We start from the raw sequence: 23894 nt of genomic DNA, 5'->3' as shown, positions 1-23894 counted from the left end.
GTCTGGGGAAGTTGTTCTCAGGTGTTGCAGTACAGCCTGGCTAGAAGGTGTAGAGGTATTCAGCGCCAGGTATTCAGGGATCAGAAAGAGAAGGAAGGTATAGAGAGACGAGAAACTGAATAATGAAGAAAGATAAAAAGGGAAAAAGAGGGAAAAGAAAACAAAACAATTAAGAAAAAAAAAAACAAGAAAAGCCCCCAAAAAAACCCACGAAAAAAGAAATGCCCTCAGGGATCCCTCTACGCGTCTGCGCAAGCCGAGGGGGTAGGTTCTAAGCCACGCAGCACCGCCTGGCCAGAACAGGCTCCCAGCTCAAGAAAATGAAAAGAAAGCAAACAATTCAAAACAAAGGAACAAACAAAAGCTCTGGGATTCCACCAGCATGGCAGCCCAGACCAGGAAGCAGTTCCACACTCGAACAGAGCTCCGCAGCGCCTCAGGAAGAAGCAAAGATGGCGCACAGAGCCTGGTATTTGAGCGAAAGGAGGGGGAGGTGGTGAGAGGAAAGGAAGAAATCAAAAGAAGTGGAAAAAAAAACAATAGCAGCAGCCAACAAATGGCACTCAGCCAGCTAGTGCGAGCAGGTGGAATCCAAGCAGCCAGTGCTTCCCGGACAAGAGATTGTGTCCGCGGGAAGCAGAGGAGGCTGAGTGTGGGTGAAGAAGGGTGGGGGGCTGGGAAATCGTATACCACAAATTACCAGAGCTCAGCAGCCCCTCAGGAAGAAGCAAAGATGGCGCACAGAGCCAGGTATTTGAGCGAAACGAGTGGGAGGTGGTAAGAGGTAAGAAGAAATCAAAAGAAGTGGAAAAAACACCAGCAGCCAACAAATGGCACTCAGAGAGCCGGCCAGTTCGGGTGGGTGGAATCCAAGCAGTGGTGCTTCCGGGACAAGAGACTGTGGCCGCGGGAAGCAGAGGAGGCCGAGTGGGGGTGGAGAACGGTGGGGGGTGGGAAAGCATATATCCCAAATTACCGGTTGTTTTGTCTTCTGCTGGAAGCTCTGTGAAGTTGCTTTCTCGTACCCCCTGTTTGCTGGTCTCCAATAGGAGTCCAAGATGGCGGATCCACGCTGCATTAGCTGATAGGGGACCTCTGCATGAATCTCTTCTCACTCTCCGTTCTCTGTCCGTTTTCTCACTCCATTTGGTGCTTGGCTGAGTTCTTTATCTCTTCATTTGATGTTTTAGGGTTTCAGGATTGCTGTTTTCTCTGTTTGGCTTAGTTTTTCGGATCTTTGCTGTGGAGGGATGGCGTGGTGCTTCTGCCTAGAGAGCCATTTTGCCAGAACTCCCCTTTCATCTTTTACAGATAAGGAAACAGAAGCTCATAGAAGTTAAGAGAAGGCCCAGGGTCACACAGGTCTCTTGCCTCCCAGTTCAGCATGCTCTGTGGTATCTTATGCTACATGTTACTTCTTTTTGTCATATTTGTAAGTAGAGGCATAGTTTGGGCCTGACATTTCATAAACCAGATTTTGATAATCCTGCTCGTATGCTATGTAAAAGGTACTACATATTAATAATTATAGGAAAAATTGTTCAGACTTACTAAATGCATATGTTGTTTGCACATTGATTTTAGGAGTAGTTTCATTCTATAGGAAACTCGTATTCAGTAATTGATAGATGTGTTGTAGAAGAATTACTGAACTGGGAGTCATCAGATCTTAGTTTGAGTCTAGCCTCTAGTTGTGTAGCCTTGAGCAAGTTGCTTAACCTTTCAGGGGTTGTTTATTCATTTATAAAAAGATGTTGAACTAAAAGATTATTAAAATCCAATTTAGCCCTACCATTCTGGATTTTTATGAGTCTGATAATCTTTTCCATTGGGAAAAGTAGTAATGAAAGGCATTTCAGAATATATAGTTGTCTTAGTCATCTAGTGCTGCTATAACAGAAACACCACAAGTGGATGGTTTTAACGAAGAGAAGTTTATTTCCTCACAGTCAAAGTAGGCTAAAAGTCCAAACTGAGGGCATCACCTCCAGGGGAAGTCTTTTTCTGTCTGTCGGCCTTCTTCTCTTCGGTGTTCCCCCGGACTAGGAGCTTCTCTGCGCAGGGACCCCAGTCCAAAGGACGCGCTGTGCTCCTGGCACTGCTTTCTTGATGGTATGAGGTCCCCCTGTCTCTCTGCTCACTTCTGTCTTTTATATCTCAAGAGATTGCCTCAGGACACAATCCAGTCTTGTAGATCCAGTCTTGCCTTACTAACACAACTGCCACCCATCCTCCCTCATTAACATCATAGATGCAGGATTTACAACATACAGGAAAATCACACAGTACCAGGAATCATGGCCCAGCCAAACTGATATACACATTTTTTGTGGGGGACATAATTCAAACCATGACATAGTTAAATGAAAAAAAAGTTCTTCTGAATTTACAAAATGCTTTATAATTATAAATAATGTTTTAAAGTTTATAGTATAGGCAGCGGTGCTTAGTAGCCTTCTGGTCCCTGAACAGTAGTAGCAGGTTGAGCTATCCTAAAAAAGATGTTCTTTAATTTTGGCATTTGGGGTTTTCTCCCAAACTCAGAGATTATGCCATCCAGTTCCCTTATGCACATGATTAAACCACCCTTTGCTCATTACTGAAAATCTCTTCCTTTTATGTCTTACCGTAATGATTAGAAGAGTTTTGAAAAGAGACAATTTCTTTTCTATAATCATTGGCTGATTCTGTGTCTAATCATGCATTCATAGAATTATTATTTTTTCCATGTTATAAATCAGCTGATTATTTCCTCCTAACACCTCTGATTGGATTGGATTATTATCAGTCACCAGAGAGGAATCAGCATCAGTGGCAGTCATTAAGTGGTCATAAATACTAGTTTGGGTACTATGGAAATATTTAGGATAAGCCAGTGTGGTGTCATAAACCATACTGCAATGTATGCCCTTTAACAATAATGGCTGACATTTATTAACTGCTTCCTTTGTGCCAGGCACAATGCTATCCTCTTTGTATTTATTATTTCATTTTCTTCTCATGCCAAGTCTGTGAAGGATTATCTTGTTTTACAGATGAGAAAAGCTGATGCTTAGAAACATTAAGTAAGTTTTTTAAAAAGTGACAGTCATCATTACTATTTCTGGATGATAGAATTTAAGGGTTTTTCTTTTTTAACTTCAATTTTTGTACTTTTATGCATTCTTTAAATTCTTAAAATATGTATCATTTTTACAAAATAATCATTTTTCTTTAAAAATTGAAAGCATATCCGCCATGATATTAACAGTGGTTGATTCTGAGAGTGGAAATGTAGGTGATTGTTATTTTCTTCCATGTGTTTATCTGATTTATTTTTAAAAGGTATTTCACCTAGAAAATTGTTCATCTAGAAAGTAACCAAGTTGTGATTCAAATACAGAACCATATGACAACAAAGCCCATCCTCTCCAAATAATATGTTATCAAAAAGGTGCCTTATGCACATTGTACAGAATCCAAAAGGCATAAAAGAACATTCAGTGAAACTAAATGTCTCTCCTACCTCTACCTCTGAGACAACTAGTTTTCTCCCAAGAGGCATCACTATTACCAGTTTCTTGGGAAACGTCTGGAGATACATTTTACATAGATAAGCAAGTTATTGTTTTTGTTAGCTGTTGTGGAGTTGGCCCCAACTCATGGTGATCCGTGCACAGTGAAACTAAATGCTGTCCAGTACTGTGCCATCCCATGATAGGTTGTGAATTGGACCACATTGTGATCCACAGGGTTTTCATTGGTTGATTTTTGGAAGTAGATGGACATGACTTGCGTCCTAGTCCGTTTTAGTCTGGAAGCTCTGCTGAAACCTGTCCAGCAACATAGCAACATGCAAGCAACTGACAGATGGGTTCATTGGCCAGAAATGGAACCCTGTCTCCACCATGGAAGGCGAGAATTCTACCACTGAACCACCACTGCCCTATAGATAAGCTTGTACAGGTATCCCCTGCTTTTTGAAAGTTCACTTTACCCCACTTCACTTTTACAAAAGACCTACATTAGTACCTGTTTTCACTGACCAAAAGAAATCTGAAGAGGATTTTTTTACTTTTATGAAAAAAGGCAAAAATCGGAAATGGCGTTCAGTGTTTGTTTTGCAGCAAGCCATTAAAGAGGCAGTGCACACCCTGAGCAGCTAGATTGGCCTAACCAAGCTCCTTCTGCGGGAACTACACTCAGCATCTCAGCGTCAAGCCACTGTGTCTGTGAAGCATCTGTGCTTTATCTCGATTTATTTTGTGCATCTGTTAGCAAGATGTGTTCTAAGATTTCAGAAAAGCCTAAGAGAGCTTGTAAGGGTTTTATGTATTATTTGGTATGATTTGATGGGTTATTTTTTGGGTCTGGGAATGCTCAAAAATGTTTCCCATATAAATTAACGGTAATTGCTTCTTCATTTTACACCATTTTGACTTACAAAAGGTTTCATAGGAACGCTCTACTTTCAGAGAGAGCGGGGGAAACCTGTATGTGTATAGTGTTTAATACAAATGGAGCATGCCTTAATACTGCTTGGTTTCTTGATTTTTTTTTTCCCCCTGCATTTAACGATACATTCTGAGATTGTTCCTTATTTGTTTATATACAATGGTAATGGCTACATCGTGCAGATGACTTGGTTATATGGGTGGCCTTTGCTTTATTTAACCAGTCCTCTGTTGATGACAGTGAGGTTGTTTCCATCCGTTTGCTATGACAGATTGTGGTTCTATGTATATCTTTGTATCTAAAGCATTTCACATACGAGACCATATCTGTAGGATAAATACTTATAAGTGAAATGGTTACGTTAAAGGGCATATGCATGAATAATTTTGATAGATATTGCCAAGTTATTCTCGCTGAAGGTTAAAGGAGCATATGAGAGAGCTTGTCTCCCCCAGCCCTTCCCAGCACAGCATGTTATTAAACTTTATGATCTTTACTAATCTGAACATCAGTGAAAAGTACTCTCTCATGTTAGTCTTAATCTGCATTTCTCTTATTATGAGTGAGATTGAGAATATTTTTATATGTTTAGGAGTTGCTAGTATTTTATTTTTGGGGGGGAACTATCTTTTAACTTTATTTTTGGTGGGTTTTGCCCTGCAAAATTGTGTTATTTTTGTATAGTTGTATATATCAATCTTCTTTTCTGATTTCTGAGTTTTGTGTCATTTTGTTAGAGAGGACTTCCCACTCCAATCTTTTTGTAATCCTCTATGGTTTCTTCTAGTACTTTCATGGTTTCTTTTTTTTATTTAGATCTTTGCTCTATGTAGAATTTATTTTGGTGTAAGATGTGATATAAGACTCTTTTTTTCCCCGCATATCGCTACCCAGTTGTCTTTAACACTATTTAATTAATTATCTATCTTTTCTGTAGTGAATTAAAAATGCCATCCTTAAGTAAGTTTCTCCATTTGGAGGTATATTTTCTATTTCACAAGCGTTTATTTTCAGTAATCACGGGCTCAAACTTACGAATCTTACAGAATATTATTTGCAGTACTTTTTCAGATAGAATCTGGGAATTATTTGGCAGATGAGGAAGAAGGAAAGTGGATCATGTTCCCACAGCCCTCAGCTAGTGAGCCAGCGAGCAAAACTCAGCAGTTTACATGGTTAGCAGCACAAAGCACTGGCCCCCAGCCACATTCACCCTTGTTTTGTACCCCTCAGGGTTTCTATAGAACAAAGGAACAACCCTGGAGTAGAGAAGGTAGTTTTGCCTAGGGAATATTTCACATCTTAGAATAATGTGTCCTTTTGTTGCATAATATTTCCAGTTTAGCTGTGCCTTGAGCTGCATTCAATACTAAAACATAGATATATATATATATCTTCCTGCTTCAGATACACACCCCTTGACTATGCTTTGCTTGGTGAGCGCCATGAAGTGATCCAGTTCATGTTGGAGCACGGTGCCCTGTCCATTGCAGCTATCCAAGACATTGCTGCCTTCAAAATCCAGGCTGTCTACAAAGGGTACAAGGTCAGGAAAGCTTTCCGAGACCGGAAAAATCTCCTCATGAAGCATGAACAGTTGAGAAAAGATGCTGCTGCCAAGTAAGTTTGTGCTACAGAGATTGTGTTCTCACAATTCATAATCAGGGTGGAAAGGGGAGGGGCGGCAGGGGTGGCCAGGAGAGAATCTGAATTCCTTTTGACCCTTGTACCCATGTCACTTTCCTCCTTCTGCTCTTTACTTCTTCTTCAGAGGACTGAAGCTGCAGTGAAGGAGGAAACTAACCTCTACTTGGTGGCTGTTCCTCTGGGTTAGTCCTTGACGTTCAAGTGCAGGGTACACCACTCACCCCCAGCTATGGCAGGGAGTTGGGGTTGGGACTGCTACCCAGAGTAAGTTATGAAGAGATAACTGCCTTTCCAGAATAAACTTACACCAATATCTGCCTACTTTCACTATGCTAATCTAGGTCTAGTTTTGATTTGGTTAAAGCAGCCAACTTATATAACTGACATCCTCTCCCCTACCCATTACTTAATAAATCGGTACTAAGTAATTTATTCAAGAAATATTGATTAAATGTTCATTGTCCGTACAAGACCCTTGACTAGAGCCTAGGGGGAAAATGGTGACTAAAAGCAAAGGCAGGGACTTTGTACTTATTACACTTTGTGATTATTTTACCATAAATGATTGATTTTAATTATGCTTTGGTTTGCCTTTTCTTTGATACCTGTATTGGGTAGAAGTAATTTAAATAGCAGTAGAGTATTGCATTAATAAGTACAGATGCCAAAACTGCTGATGATAAAGATGTGGATGACAGATTCTTGAAGAATCACTTCCTGGCTATATCTTGAAAGCTTCCAGATCTTGAGTCTTTCCCACTCTTGAATCCTTACATTTCTTGCCTTCAGGGGGGAAGCAGTAAGTATATTAAATCTCAACAACAACTACCAATAACCAACAAAAATAAGAATAAAAGAGAGGATAAGCCATTTTAGTGAGAAGTTAAATACTGTCACGTGTCACTGAACATCCACGATACATTCTGTGAAATAGGATGTTAGGTGATTTTGACTTTGTGCAAACACCATATTATGAATGAAGTTCCTTTCAGGCATTTGCTTCCAGAATAAGGAGGTTTCATCCATATTAAAAGTTTGCTAGGGTAAATAACCCCCTCTACAATTAGTTTATCTGAGGTTTCAACAAATTCTCCTGTTGACTTTGCGTCAGCACTCGCGAACTCACCGCTCACTTTCACGTTTTGCAGCCAAAAACATTTGAAGTGCTTGAACCACCCAGAGCCAGCACTAAACTCTGGTCCTGCTTTTTCTTTAAGCATCTCAAATAAGCTTTGTACCTTAGCAGCGATCATCAACGTGCTGAGAGGGATTCCCTTTTGTGGTTGGTCCTCAATCCACGTCATGAGCAATTTCTCCATATCTGATATAGGTCCCTCTTGCATTTTCATTACCCTTTTAGCTTTCAGTGGAGCCGATCCTTTAACAGCTTGGATAATTTTTTCTTTGTTTTTGAGGATCATCATGATTGTCAAGTGTGACATGCCTACATCCTCTATGTCCCATTCTCTGATCAGAATTTTTGAACTCTATTATAACCTTATGGGACCACGGATGTATATGCAGTCGGATGTTGCCCAAACGGACGTTATGCTGAGCATGAGTGTAATACTGTGAACCGGAATGCTAACCATAATGCCAACCTTCAATAGACAAGATTGACAGAAACGTAATTTTCTGTGACTCTGAAGCTACCAAAGTAGGTGGCATCCAAGGAAATACTGATACTCTTCTCTTAATGATACACTTTTCTCTTCACTTTTGTCAAAGAATCCAGTATTAAAGTCACTACATGCCTCTTTTACCAGCCTACTTACCTGAGATCTTTGCATGTGAGTGATGACTATAAGTAGGTAGTACACATGATAGATTACTTTGAGTTGTAAGTAGATGTTCTCTTCAAGGAATGGAACATTGTATTTCCTTCACTGATGTTTTCATAAACTCCAATTTTATGTATGAGAATCTATTTTCAGAATTTTAAGTCATATCTACCTGAATATGAGGTGAGACTACAAAAACAACATGACTTTTGTATGTCCCCAAAAAAGTGTATTAATCCAAACACATTCCACTTGGTTGTTGGAAAGAACGGGGCCCTGGAGTCTCCTTTCCCCCAAACTCTTTTTCCAGTGGAATAGGAAAGTTGTAGTAGAGTAGGAGGACCTAGGTTCAAATCCAGCCTCTGATACTTACTTGTGATGACTTAAACATAGCACTTCCCTCTCTGGGCCTCAGTTTCTTTATCTGTGAAACATGACAAATTGGACCAATTGATTTCTAGGTAGCACCACTCTCCAGTTCTGTGCAAACCCTGCCAGTCTTCATTTGTTAGTAATCTGTAGCCTCTTCTTCTTCTGCTTTGCCTGTGGCACTGTCCAGAGGCCTTATACTTGGGGCTAAGAGTTTGGATTGGCATACTATTGAGTATTTAGAGCTAGGAACTAAGAATATATTTGTGAGACGATCTCCTATACAGAGGAGGGTTTAAAATATTGACATGCTTAAGTAGCATAGTGGATTACAATATTTTTCCCCCTAATAACAGTTTTTCTCACTCCCAGTCCAGAGGGTTTGAGATGACAAGGGGACTTAGGGGATATCCAGTCCAACCTTCTTTTCATTGTTATACTAATTAGTTTCGCTATTGCAAAAGATAAGTCCTCTCTGCTCTGATGTTAATTTTTTTTTTATTGTTGTGCTATATGTGAAAGTTTACAATTCAAGTTAGTCTCTCATACAAAAATTTATATATACATTGTTATGTGACCCTAGTTGCTCTCCCTATACTATGACAGCACACTCCTCCTTTCTGCCCTGGATTTCCTGTGTCCATTCAACCAGCTCCTGACCCTCTCTTGTCTTCTTATCTCGCCTGTGGACAGGAGCTGCCCATTTAGTCTCATGTATCTACTTGAGCTAAGAAGCACACTCTTCACAAGTATCATTTTATGTCCCATAGTCCAGTCTAATCTTTGAAGAGTTGGCCTCGAGAATGGTTTTAGTTTTGGGCTAACAGAGAGTCCGGGAGCCATCCAATCTCAATCAAACCATTAAGTCTGGTCTTTTTACTAGAATTTGAGTTCTGCACCCCACTTTTCTCCTGCTCCGTCAGGGACTCTCTGTTGTGTTCCTCTGATGTTAATTTTTAAAAATCTTTTTAAATTGGAGTTGTGCTTACTTGTGATAGTATTTGAAATTTCCAAAACTGAAAATTTGTGATGTGCTTTACTTCTTCTTCTCAGTTGTTTTCTTTATTTTATTGAGTACCATTATTAGATGTAAATAAGTTAGCTGTTTCTTACAGTTTAACCATCACCTCCTACAGTCATTGTAGTGTAGATCCCCAAGAGAAATATTTAAATGGAGGAGAAACTGATTTATTTCTCAAAAATTATTTCTTAAAATATAAGTCACTCTTTTATTTTTTACTTGTTTATATATATAAATGTAAATATATACATATATATATGTTTTTTGGTTTTTGCTTTAAGGAACAGAATTCAAAATGTTAAACTCTGCCCTTGATGCTGCTGCATCATTGACTAAGGTGGCCCAGGCACATCAGGTTTATCATGTTAGGATGATGGGAATCATCTTCCTTAAAGTGATGTTTTGAAAGGAACTTATTAAACTTATAGACAGAGAAATAGGGTGAGAGAAGTTTTAGTCATATTTTCTAAGGTGTGCATGTAGAAAATATTATTTAAGAAATATCTATAATCTATTTAAAAGCACTTTATAACTCACACTGTACTACCTATGTTGTTGCCAAAATGAACATTATTATAATTTACCTGCCACAGCACACAGTTGAATGCATGCTTTAGTAAGACCATGTTTATGTTGATCACTCTTCCTCTTGAAGCTTCGTTTTTGCCAGCTTTTTATTTCACTAATTCCAGATCTCCTCCTAATTCTCTGACTTTCTCACATCTTTTTAACTATTCCGTCTCCACACTGAGGTCACCCTTGAGGGTGCTTGTACTTGAACTTATGCTATACTTATTTCCAGTGAAAATGTATCCATTCTTAAATTATATCATCTCTGTAGTTCACCCCTTAAGCTCTCTCCTATCCAGACCTGGAACTCTAATCCCATATCTCCATTTGCCTAGTGGACACTTTGCTGACCATTTGTCACTTGCCATCACTTTAGACCACTGGACATTTCCACTTGCACGTCCCATTTTCACCATTTCTTCAGACTCTTCGTGTAAAACCTACAGTTTGTCACCACGATCTGTCTCTCTTTCTGGCCTCCTTATTTCCCTGCTAGTGCTGCCATCATTGATTCTGTTAATTTTTATTTGAAATGTCCTTTTATGTCCATTTGCTTTCATTCTTCTGTATCACTACTCTATCCAGGCCATCATTCTTGAATACCAGCCATGATTCTACATAAGACTCTTTAACCTTATACCCCTGCTTATATCTCCAAGTCTCATTTCTCCCCACTGCCACCACCCTCCCACATGCTCACACTCAGTGCCTCAGCCATCCAGAACTTTCTTCACTTCCTCACCACATTCTCTGGGAGAGAATGAGCTTCTTTCTGGCTAGTGTATGAGATTGAGTACATCTCTTAGAGTTACACAACCAAGTCTAGTTTTGGTCATGCTGTTCAAACTCTTGTGATGCATGAGTCCCTTCTATAGGAGGTTATTCTGTGTCCTCAACAAGGCAGCACATTCTGTTAGTGGACAGTTCTGTCTGACAGAGCTCTTTTCTCCTTTTTGTTCTTGCAACTGCCCCTTGAAGCCAAACAGAAAAGTTAAAATCCTTTTCATAAACAGACTTTCTAATATTTGAAGAACGTGCTCATGACACTCCCACTCCCACCCCAGGTCCTTTTCACTTTATAATTGATCCTATCACATCCTGCTCCCCTGAACATCTCCAGTTTGCCAACACCTTTACTCAGGGTTGATCCAAGTATCTGATTCTTCTGCTCACACTGTGGTATGACGCTTGGGTAATTGCTTCCATGGCTCTACTTCATGCCACTCTACTTCCCTGAGCCTCCACTTCCCATCAGTAAAATGATGTCTAGGATGGGCTTTGGGGCTCCATGAATGTCCTGAAATTGTATGAAGCATTTTGTGTGTCATGAGCATGTGTGCATTTGGGGAGAGAGAATCTATAGATTTTTATCACATTCTCAAAGGAGGTTAATGAGTCAAAAAAAAGTATAAAAACCCATGGGACTAAATGATCTCTGAAGTCCCTTCCAGCTCTAACATTCTATGAGTCAAAGGTCCTAAAACACATGACATTTTCTCATTCCCTTGAGAGGAAGTCAAGGACCAAATATTACTATGCCTGTTATTCAGTGACAACGAAGAGATAGAATCTGATGGATCCCTAGATACCACACAACACCAACTGAAAAGGTTAGAGCTAGACCTTTTCTGTCTTGTGAGGTAGTCAGTTTCCTCTCACTGGAAATGTTCCCACAGAAGTTGAATGACCATCTCTCCAATGTATTACATAAAGATTCTAAAAATTACGTGAGGAGCTGGTCTCTAAGATCCCTTCTGAATCAAAGATTCTATGAGAACTCGGTTGCATGTCTTTACTCATACTGTTCCCTTGGCCTGAAGTTAGCTTCTCTCACTTTGACATTCTTCATCTGTAGCCTTTTTCTTTCCCACTTTAATTGGTTACTGCCTCCCATGTCCTCCCACAGCTTTGTGTAGATATCTCTATCTTAGCACCAATCACTTCTGTTCTCACTATCTACAGGTGTATATGGGTGTAATTCCTCACGAAATTGTCAGGTCCTTCAGAGCAGGGATTATGTATTATGTATCTCTGTATCTTTGGTGCCACAGAGTGCCTGGTATATAATAAGGATTCAGTAAATAAGTGTTCAACAACTGCCCGTCATCACTGTGAGCGTTAGTTTCCCCATCTGTTTAACAGAAGGGTTGGGCCAGATACTGTCTTACGTTGCTTTCAGTTCTAATACTATGAATCTCTATAAGTGTACCACTTTTAACGTGTTTACCTTACTCAAGGCATCAAAAGCATTTATGTACCATTTATCCTCACAACACATGTTGGCACTTACATATTTTTGCATTTGGTTTTCTAACTTCCTGCATACTGATCATGAGCAAATATTCCCTCAGCTGTATCATACCATTTGACAGGTATGATAGTTCTGTGTTCTGCTTTTAAACAACACAAGAGCAAAGGAATCTACCAGCTGCTTCTTGGAAATCCTATGGGGTAGTTCTGCTCTATCCTATAGGTTTGCTGAGTTGAAATCGACTCGACAGCAGTGGGTTTTGTTTTTTGTTTGTTTTAATATTTGAACATGAGACCATGATTCTGTAACCTCTTAGACTCAAGCAGCTTATGAATCTTACCCCTGCCAGATTCAGAGACTATTGGGAACGGCAAGTATTGAATATTTTAATGAGTTAGAAAAAAATAAATCTTCGAGGATTTACCCCAGTCATCCCTTACCTGTGTATTATAGTTGTGAATTTTTAGCAGGGCTTCAAACTGGTTCTTCTTGGTTCAGTCATGGCCAAGGAAGCAACCCTGGGACAGACTTGAATTTTTAAAATTTGGGTGAACTGGAACCGTAACCAGAATGGGAAAAATGACAGGTCAAAGCCCTGCTAGAAACTTAATTTCCTTCTTAGAAAACAAGGGCAGCGTACTCATTGCATAGCAACCAGATCTTTTGCCTGTGGGATTTTGTGCTGAGTCGGAAACAGCAGTGCCGCACGCAACGATAGTGGCCAGTGGCACCACTTTATATGTATGTCACTCTCCTCAGTTCTGTCAGTAATCCAGTCTCATGCATCAGGCTACTGAAAGAGCTTACTACACCTCTTCTGAGTCTCCCATTCCAGGGCTTCCACCCATGAATTTTCCCGTTCCAGTTATGGCTCCAGATCACTCATTTTTAAAATTCAGTTGTGTTTCGGTTTTGCTTTGTTGGCCATGACAGAACTGGTTCAAACCGGTTTGAAGCCCATATTTATAGAAAGATTTTATGCATTACTTCTCCTTGTTTAAAAACATTTTGATGCTTACAGAACATTGGAAACATGGTGTGAGTTTATCTTTTTCCCATGCACAAAGAAGAAAATGAGGTTCAGAACAGGTAAGCAGCTGAACTGGTCTGTGGCCCAGCCAGCAGTGCACTAAGGTCTTCCAACTTCCAGTCCTTTCTCTTCCCAACAATCTATAGTGCTTATTGCTTGCCAAGAACTCCCCTAACCCACAGAACACACACACACAACACACAATGGAAGCTCATACCTCACTTTCTCTGTGGAACTCGATTTACGAGGGACACCTGGTTTGATCACTTAAGGCTCAGCATAATTACTGTAGAAGTAATTTTCCCTTTAGTAATTGTCTCACTGTGTGATTTGGTTAACAACTTTTCTGTCTTCAGGTAAATACTCTGCTTCTTGGTTAGAAGAGATGAGGAAGCCTAGCCAAATAGGTGATGATTAATTTGTCTCTGGAAACCAAAAACATACCTTTAAGAAACTGAGACCCATTGAATAATGTGGATTTTTTTTTTTCCAAATCATCTTTTACGTTACAGAGTATTAGTTAGGGTGAGTGTTGTATGTACATAAATGAAATTATTTTAATGGACCCCTCATGATTCTTACTATATTAGTTATCTTTTGCTATATTACTAATTACCCCAAAACATAGTGGTTTAAAGCAACTATCAACCTTTATTATCTCACACAGTTTCTGTGGGTCAGGAATTTGGGAGCAGCTGATCTGTGTGGTTATGGTTCAGGGTCACTCATGGGATTGAAATCTAGATGTTGGCTAGAGCTACAGTTATCTGAAGGCTTGCCTGTAGCTAGAGGATCCCTTTCCAAGATAGCTGACTCACATGGTTGTTGGCAGGAGGCTCAGTTCCTGGACACATGGACCTCTTCATAGGGCTGTTTGAGTGTCTTCACAACATGAAACTTGCTTCCCTCAAAGTGAGTGATCAAAACAGCAAGACAGAAACTTCTATGTCTTTTATAATATAGCCTCAGAAGTCACCTCTGTCATTTCTGCAACCTTCTATTGGTTACACAAGTTTGTCCTGTTGAGTCTAGGAAGAGATTATACAAGAGCATGACTACCAGGGGGTGGGGGTCATTGGGGGCCATCTTGGCTGGCAACTACAGTCCCTCCTGTGACTCCCAATGACATGCAATGAGGGGGTGTTTAGAGACCCTGAATAACCACAGAACTAGGAACAGAACAGAATATTTAAGATTCAGGGCCTATGAATCAATTAGCAAACTGTACAGATAAGATATGAGAGCCAAGACCCTACCCATTAATTCCAACTCATGTTTAATAGAGATTCACCCCAGGAAGCAGATAGGACCTGATTCTGAGAATGAGTAAAAGGAGAACTAGGTGCAGGAGATTATATTGTGTTCAGCTGAAATTGCCATACCCAATTTTCTTTACTTCCTAACAAATGTCAAGTAGTTAGCCTGGGACATACATGGTATATTCTAGACTTAATGCTTTTCTACTATTTTTATATCACCAACTCACCTTGCAAGTCTATTTTTGTCTCTCTTTGCATCCACAGCCAGAGTTCTAAGTGGTGTACTCTTAGATTTGCTGTTTCTATCTGATCACATCTAGTCACAGTGCAGCTTTATCTTAAATAGCTTTATCACTACATGAAAGGAATAGCGATCACTTATATTTGTATAGTGCTTTACAGCTTACAAAGTTCTTATACATTAATTCATTAAATCCACACACTAATCCAACAAAGTAGACAGGCAGCTATCATTAATCTCATTTCATAGATGGAGAAAATGACACACAAATTAACTTACCCGAAGTCACGCAGCTAGTAAGGGAGAGAGATGGCACACATATATCTAAGTTTCAAGGCCAAGGGCATCATCCCACCAGCCAAGCCCATGCTAAAGGCATCATCCCTCCCTCTCCCTGAACTGAGATAATGCCAATCTGATAGGAGACAGCCCTGGTTTCCTTTTTTCTGACTTATATCCATAAGTGTGACTGGTAGAACCGGCCCCAAAGTCAGCTTTTCTCCTCAGCAGCGCTACTGTACCAGTAGTTGATGCCAGTGATTGTTAAAGACAGTGGTGCAAACATCATCATCAATTCTGCAAAGTAGTTTAATAAAATCTTCCTGTTACTTTCAAAATTCACACAGCAAAGTACAGCAGTATCCTCCAAAATCCTTAAGAAAGTTAAGAAAATTGGTTGACCCCAAGCCAGTACCAAGACTGTGAACCAGAATGACAGCATTAGAGCAAAGTCTGGTTAAATTCGTACAACAAATCAAACTAAACTAAGAAGACCTCCCTTTTTTGTGGAAGCCATTTTAATCACATGTCTCAAACCTCTCTTACGTCTTGTATTCATAGAAATGGAAACTTGAGTATTAACGGATGAGAAAAAGCCTGCCTATATCTGCAGAGTCTGATAGAATTAATTTCTTCTTGTCAAAACTGGGCAAATCTGGGCAAATACAACTCTGGCTTCCAGTACTTAGAAGCCACATAAACCAGTTGCTGTTAAGTTGACTCCAACTCATGGCAACCTCATGTGTGTCAGGGTAGAACTGTGCTCCATAAAGTTTTCAGTGGCTGATTTTTCAGACATGAATCACCAGGCTTTTCTTCTGAGGTGCTTCTAGGTGTCAAACTTCCAACCTTTCATTTAGCACCTGAGCACATTGACCTTTTGTACCACCAGGAGCTCCTAAACCAAAAAAGCCAACCAAATCCATTGCCGTGGAGTTGATTCCGACTCATAGGCTCCTGGTGGAGTAGAAAAATGCATCAACTTCAAAACTCAAATTGCCCAGGCCCAGAGGCAGGTCTGTGCCTTATTGTGCAAACAGATGCATTCAGTCCTGAGATGCTGAAGCCATTGTACATCCAAATCACTTAAATTACTGCCCTTGATGTAGCTTCTTGCACATCAAGCAGTATTTTGATCTTTTTCTTGCTAGATTGTCATCTAGGCTAGTAATTTGTAGAAATCCCCATCCTTTAGTCTTAGATCTGGTTTGGGCACCTCACAGAGCACATCTCTGCCCCACAGGAGCCCTTCAAAGATTGAAGCAGCAGCGTGTCCCCTAAATCTTCTCCTCCCTGGGTGAAACAGCATCAGTTCCTTTAGACCATGGTTTGGAGACCACTTCTCAGCCTGTGGTGCACAGGACCTGAAACAGATGTTGTCTAAGATCTGATCCCCAATTGACTTTCTTACTTTCTTACAATGTGAGCCTCTGCGGAACCGGAAAGTTTGCTCTAGAAAAGACAGTACAAACCAGACTAATTGGCAGCCCATCACAAGGCTATTATCTGGCCAGTTTCCCTTAAGGTGGTAGAAACAAGGTGAGAAAAAGGTGGGACAATTTTATACACTAAGATTCTACCATGTTAACACTTTCCTGCTAAAACGTTGTTTCCCGTGTCATTGACAGAATTCATATTTTTTCCTGTCTAATTTTTCATATCAGTTGAAGTAACAATGGTTGTTCTTCTGGTATTTGTTTCTTAAACTTTACAAGTAAAATAGGTTAAATTTATAACATAGTGAACCATGAAGATTAAAGACCTTTGACGTTTCATAATAAATTAGTTGGAGGAAAAAAAGCACTTAAATTTCATGACAGTATGGAGTCTAAGAGTTTAGGACTAAAAGCTACATTGGAAGCTAGTTTTAAATGCTGTTAATGGTTACTTTGATATGATATTACCAGTTTCTTTATAAGGCCCAATTCATTTTTTAAATGATGGAAGAAGATTGTGAAATTTAAAAATAGACTGTCATTGGGATGAATTTTAGAGGGAGAGGTAAAGCAGCCAAGTTCTTTCTTGACTCTATAATTACCATGTAGCCTTGAGTAAGTCACTTTCTCTGTGCCTTACTTTCCTTATCTACCAAATAAGGGGATCAGACTCAGTAATCTGGGGTTCCTTCAAACTCTTAGACTGTAAACAACGGTTCTGGGCATTTCCTCAAAGAGACACATATATAGGAAATCATGTTCACCTCACAGGAGCCTTGTGTGTGTGTGTGTGTGTGTGTGTGTGTGTGTGTGTGTGTGCGCGTGCGTGTGTGTATGTGTGCTGTGTTTTGTTACTGTAGTTGTTGCTTTTGTTTTAAGGCAGCAGCATAAATAAAATAGGCTAGAGATCATGTATAATTCCCAGTTCTAATCCCACCCCCTTTTCTCCCAATGATCACACTTGTACATCAAGAACCACAGCTCTGGGAAACTTCACAGTTGTAGGCGAAGTTTCAACTGGAAGATTTTTTTGGAAATGAAAAATGCATCCATTTTTTAAAAAAAAAAACTATAAAAATGGTATGGCAGGGGCGTCAGAGGTCCTCTAACTTCACGAGGAGGGGAGAAAATCATTATCAGCATCAACAGCCCAAAGCTGATGCCCGTGAGGCGGAGGTCAGACATACCTCCTCTCCCTAACCGTTTTACCAATTCTGACACCAGTCATCCCTCCCACGGCACTCTCTGCATTTCTGCTGGGTTCAATAGTTTATTGCAATGGCCACACAGAACTCATAGACCATACTCACAGTTACGAGGTTTATTAGGGAAGTAACAGGGAACAACTCGGGATCGGAAACAACTCAAGATGTAGTTCTTCAATTGGGACAGCTTCTTAGTCATACCCACAGACAGGCCTCTCTCTGGTCTCTCAGCCTCGCTTACTTGCTCTTAGCTCTGTGGGTTGGCAAGCCCCACCACAGCCACCTGCCACTGATCTCCTGGTTCCTGCCATCTCGTGCTGCTATCACTCTTGCTACTGCTGTGCCACCATCTCTGGCTGTCTTCTGTGTCGCAGCTCCCCCTCTCTGTCTCCTGGGTCCAGGAGGGTCTCAGCACAGGGACCCCAGGTCCAAAGGACGCGTTCGGCTCCCATCTCTTCTTCTTGGTGCTAATCAGGTCCCCCTTTTCACCTCTGGGATGGCTCATTTTAAGCCTAGTGGGATGGCAAAACTGACCAATCCCCTCATTAGGGTTCTATACAGCTTATTTGCATGGTCCCCCCCAACAAGGGTGCCATGCACCTTATTTGCATTATTAGCAAATTGTCCAATCCCCTTGGTTGGCCACAAGCACCTTATTTACATGTTGTTGTTAGGTGCCATCAAGTTGATTCCAACTCATAGTGACCCAATGGACAACAGACCAAACACTGCCCAGTCCTGTGCCATCCTCATGATGATGAGGATTTTATTCTTGAGCCCATTGTTGGCAGCTACTGCATCAAACCATCTCGATGAGGGTCTTCCTCTTTTTTGTTGACTCTGTACTTTACCAAGCATGATGTCCTTCTCCAGGGACTGATCCCTCCTGATAACATGTCCAAAGTATATGAGACAAAGTCACGGCATCCTTGCTTCTAAGGAGCATTATGGCTGTACTTCTTCCAAGACAGATTTGTTCGTTCTTTTGGCCGTCCGTGGTATATTCAGTATTGTTCACCAGCACCACAACTCAAAGGCATCAATTCTCCACTCTTCCTTATTCATTGTCCAGCTTTCGCATGCATATGAGGTGATTAAAAACACCATGGCTTGGGTTAGGCGCACCTTAGTCCTTAAAGTGACATCTTTGCTTTCTAACACTTTAAAGAGGTCTTTCGCAGCAGATTTTCCCAATGCAATCCATCGTTTGATTTCTTGACTGCTGCTTCCATGTGTGTTGATTATGGATCCAAGTAAAATGAAATCCTTGACAACTTCAATATTTTCGCCATTTATCATGATGTTGCTAAATGGTCCATTTGTGAGGATTTTTGCTTTCCATGTGTTGAAGTATAATCCATACTGAAGGCTGTAGTCTTTGATCTTCATCAGTAAGTGCTTCAAGCCCTCTTCACTTTCAGCAAGCAAGGTTCTGTCATCTGCATAAAGCAGGTTGTTAATGAGTCTTCCTCCAATCTTGATGCCCCGTTCTTGGCTTCATATAGTCCAGCTTCTCGGATTATTTGCTCAGCATACAGATTGAATAAGTATGGTGAAAGGATACAACCCTGACACACACCTTTCCTGACTTTAAACCACGCAGTATCCCCTTGTTCTGGTCTAAGAACTTCCTCTTGCTCTATGCACAGGTTCCTCATGAGCACAATTAAGTGTTCTGGAATTCTCATTGTTCTCAATGTTATCCAGAATTTGTTATGATCCACACAGTCGAATGCCTTTGCATAGTCAATAAAACACAGGTAAACATCTTTCTGGTATTTTCTGCTTTCAGCCAGGATCCATCTGACATCAGCAATGATATCACTCATTCCACATCCTTTTCTGAATCCTGCTTGAATATCTGGCAGTTTCCTGTCGCTGTACTGCTGCAACTGTTTTTGAATGATCTTCAGCAAAATTTTACTTGCATGTGATGTTAATGATATTATTCGATAATTTCCACATTCGGTTGTATTGCCTTTCTTTGAAATAGGTATAAATATGGATCTCTTCCAGTCAGTTGGCCAGGTAGTTGTCTTCCAAATTTCTTGGCACTGCCAGGGCTGCATGCATTTGTTGAAACATCTCAATTGGTATTCCATCAATTCCTGGAGCCTTGTTTTTCGCCAGTGCCTTCAGTGCAGCTTGGACTTCTTACTTCAATACCATTGGTTCTTGATGATATGCTGCCTCCAGAAATAAATGAACATCAACCAGTTCTTTTTGGTACCATGACTATGTATTCCTTCCATCTTCTTTGGATGCTTCCTGCATCGTTCAGTATTTTATCCATAGAATCTTTCACTATTGTAACTTGAGGCTTGAATTTTTTCTTCAGTTCTTTCAGCTTGAGAAATGCCAAGCATGTTCTTCCCTTTTGGTTTTCTTACTCCCTGTCTTTGCACATGTCATTATAATACTTTGTCTTCTTGAGACGCCCTTTGAAATCTTCTGTTGAGCTTTTTTATTTCATCATTTCTTCATTTCACTTTAACTAATTGACATTCAAGAGCAAGTTTCAGAGTCTCTTCTCACATTCATTTTGGTCTGTTCTTTCTTTCCTGTCTTTTTAATGACCTTTTGCTTTCTTCATGTATGTTGTCCTTGATGTCATTCCACAACTCATCTGGTCTTCGGTCATTAGTGTTCAGTGTGTCAAATCTGTTCTTGAGATGGTCTCTAAATTCATGTGGAATATACTCAAGGTTGTATTTTGGCTCTCGCTGACTTGTTCTAATTTTCTTCAGCTTCAACTTGAACTTGCATATGAGCAATTGATGGTCTGTTCCGCAGTCAGCCCCTGGCCTTTTTCTGACTGATGATATTGAGCTTTTCCATCCATTCTTTCCACAGATGTAGTCAGTTTAATTCCTGTATATTCCATTCGGGGAGGTCCACGTGTATAGCCACCATTTACGTTGTTGAGAAAAGGTATTTGCAATGAAGAAATTGTTGGTCTTTTAAAATTCTATCATACGATCTCCAGCGTCATTTCTATCACCAAGGCCATATTTTCCAACTACCAATCCTTCTTTGATTCCAACTTTTGCATTCCAATCACCAGTAATTATCAATGCATCCTGATTGTACGTTTGATCAATTTCAGACTGCAGAAGTTGGTAAAAGTCTTCAGTTTCTTCATCTTTGGCCTTAGAGGTTGGTGCATAAATTTGAATAATAGTCGTATTAACTGGTCTTCCTTGTAGGCATATGGATATTATCCTATCACTGACATCATTGTACTTCATGATAGATCTCAAAATGTTCTTTTTGACGATGAATGCAACTCCATTCCTCTTCAATTTATCATTCCCAGCATAGTAGACCATATGACTGTCCTATTCAAAATGGCCAATACCAGTCCATCTCAGCTCACTAATGCCTAGGATATTGATGCGTTCCATTTCATTTTTGATGATTTCTAGTTTTCCTAGGTTCATACTTTGTACATTCCACATTCCAGTTATTAATGGATGTTTGCAGCTGTTTCTTCTCATTTTGAGTCATGCCACATCAGCAAATAAAGGTCCTGAAAGCTTGACTCCATCCATGTTATTAAGGTGAACTCTACTTTGAGGAGGCAACTCTTCTCCAGTCATCTTTTGAGTGCCTTCCAACCTGAGGGGCTCATCTTCTGGCACTATATCAGACAGTGTTCTGCTGCTATTTATAAGGTTTTCACTGGCTAATTTTTTCAGAAGTAGATCGCTAGGTCCTTTTTCCTAGTCTTAGTCTGGAAGCTCCACTAAAACCTGTCTACCATGGGTGACCCTACTGGTATTTGCATACCAGTGGCATAGCTTCCAGTATTGCAGCAACACACAAGCTCCCACAGCACAACAAACTGACAGGCATTTGGGGGTTATTTGCATAGTCCTACCCAATCATTTGATGGTAGCTACAAGACCATGGTGAGAAAAGCCATATAAAAGCGATCCATTGCACCACACTTTATTGTAATTCTAATCATATACTAAGAGCCTAATTATATATTCTGATTATTGCACTCTTTCTCTTGAATCTGCTTACTTAGTTCCACCAAAATGAAAAAGTCCCCTTTCCCCTAAGCCACCTGCTCCAAAGAACTCTTTAGAAGGCAGAGCCTCCTTGCTTTTTGTATGTCCTGATCAGTCTAAAGGCTGGATTCCCTATTGTCATGTGGCTGCCTTTGCAGTGGCAGGCAGGCAAGGGAGGGCTGTTTGATTTTCAAAAAGAAGGGAAATGGCTGTTCCGATAACAAAAGTCTAATTTATCATCTCAAAGCCCCCGTTAATGGCGATGAGATCCATGTAGATGCCAAACCAGACAACCACATGTGTGTCTGTCTACAGGGCCAATATCATTCTCTTAAAGCAGTTCTGTTCATCAGTGCTGATAAAAAGAGCAGCACTCCCTCTGCTACCAGATCAATTAGCAGCACTTTAGCCACCCAGATCCTTCCACCTTCTACTGAAAAGCAGCCTCCTCTCAGAGCGCTCACACTGAAATGACACCTGCTAGCATCCATATGTGCTGAGCAAATAATTCGAGAAGCTAGACTATATGAAGAAGAATGTGGCATCAGAATTGGAGAAAGCATCAATGACAGCCTGTGATATGCAGATGACAGAACCTTGCTTGCTGAAAGTGAAGAGGACTTGAAGCACTTACTGATGAAGATCAAAGACTACAGCCTTCAGTATGGAATACACCTCAACATAAAGAAAACAAAAATTGTCACAACTGGACCAATAAGCAACATCATGATAAATGGCAAAAATATTGAAGTTGTCAAGGATTTCATTTTACTTGGATCCACAATCAACACCCACGGGAACAGCAGTCAAGAAATCAAATGACCTAAAGGAGACTGGAGAAACCCCGAGAGTATGGCCCCCAGACACCCTTTAAGCTCAGTGGTAAAGTTACCTTCGAGGTTCACTGATCAGCCTGCGAATGGACAGCCCAGTAAAACCATGAGAGTAACGAGGTACAGGAGTCCAGTGACAAGGCCCAGAAGGCAGAAGGGGAGTAGGAAGCTGATGATAGGGAACACAAAGTAGAGTAAGGATATTGTTGATGTGTTGTGAGATTGTTAACCATTGTCATAGGGCAACATTTGTAGTAACTGTTAAATGGGAGACTATTTTGTCTTGTAAGCCTTCATCTTAAGTGAGAATAACAGCACAATTAGAAGAGCGTAGTCAATGTCACTTAAATGTGTATGTAAAAAAAATTTTTGAAATGGCGTATCTTTGGCTATGTGTATTTTCACAAAAAAAAAAAAAAAAAGTTGAGAATTTAGAGGGTTAAAATGTTGTGGGGTTGTTAACCAATGTCGTAAAACAGCATGTGTGTTACTGTTACATGAGAAACTATCTGTTCTGTAAGCCTTCACCTGAAGTACAATAAAATATTAAAAAAAAAAAAAAAAAGAAATCAAATGACATATTGCACTGGGGCAAATCTGATGCAAAAGACCCCTTTAAAGTGTTGAAAAGCAAAAATGTCACTTTGAAGACTAAGGTGTGCCTGAACCAAGCCATGATATTTTCAGTCACCTCATATGCATGTGAAGAAGAATTGATGCCTTTGAATTATGGTGTTGGCAAAGAATATTGAATATACCATGGACGGCCAGAAGAACAAACAAGTCTATCTTGGAAGAAGTACAGCCAGAATGCTCCTTGGAAGCAAGGATGGTGAGACTTCATCTCACATACTTTGGACATGTTGTCAGGAGGGACCAATTCCTGGAGAAGGACATCATGCTTGGTAAAGTACAGGGTCAGTGAAAAAGAGGAAGACCTTTGACAAGATAGACTGACACAGTGGCTGTAACAATGTACTCAAACATAGCAACGATTGTGAGGATGGCACAGGACCAGACAGTGTTTCATTCTGTTGTACATAGGGTGGCTATGAGTTGGAACTCGTTTGACGGCACCTAACAACAGTAACAAGCATCCATAGGAGTCTCAGGCTCTGACAATGGTAGTTAGCCTGTCAGTTGCAGTGTAGCACGCTCAGATCGACAGTTAACAAAGCACACAACAAAACCAGAATCAGATAAAAACATCAGAGCTGTACAGGAGTTAGCATGAGCTATTTGCCTGCTTTCTCCAGGATGAGACACAGTGGAAAACTATTAGAAAAGGAAGCTTAGACCCCAGATCAGGGGCTTCACCACATAGGAAGAAAGGTCTTCAGAAGCAGAATATAACAAGTCGACAAAGCTTTAAATCGAAGTGTCACCCAGATATCTGTCATCTGGGTCTTCCCCATCCCTTGAGATCTAAATAAGCTTTGCTTCAGATTCCACAGCCTGTGGAAGTCAGAATTATATGACTTCTTGGGGGCTTAGGGCCTTTGCCTTTGCTCTTGATATGCCT

At 40.4% G+C, this 23894-nt stretch overlaps 1 protein-coding gene across 5 annotated transcripts in view; it reads left to right on the top strand.

Moving 5' to 3' along the window:
• INVS (inversin) overlaps positions 1-23894 on the top strand; it is a 156689-nt gene that overhangs the window by 106412 nt on the left and 26383 nt on the right. For all 5 annotated transcript variants that reach the window (XM_023727460.1, XM_023727458.1, XM_023727459.1 and 2 more), the window contains one exon: positions 5842-6054. In XM_023727460.1, the coding sequence (XP_023583228.1) occupies positions 5842-6054 (213 nt within the window). The remainder of the gene's footprint in view (positions 1-5841; positions 6055-23894) is intronic.

This window comes from Trichechus manatus, unplaced genomic scaffold (genome assembly GCF_000243295.1).
Source record: "Trichechus manatus latirostris isolate Lorelei unplaced genomic scaffold, TriManLat1.0 scaffold00016, whole genome shotgun sequence".
Lineage (NCBI taxonomy): Eukaryota > Metazoa > Chordata > Mammalia > Sirenia > Trichechidae > Trichechus > Trichechus manatus.
This window is presented reverse-complemented; position numbering and strand designations above follow the sequence as displayed.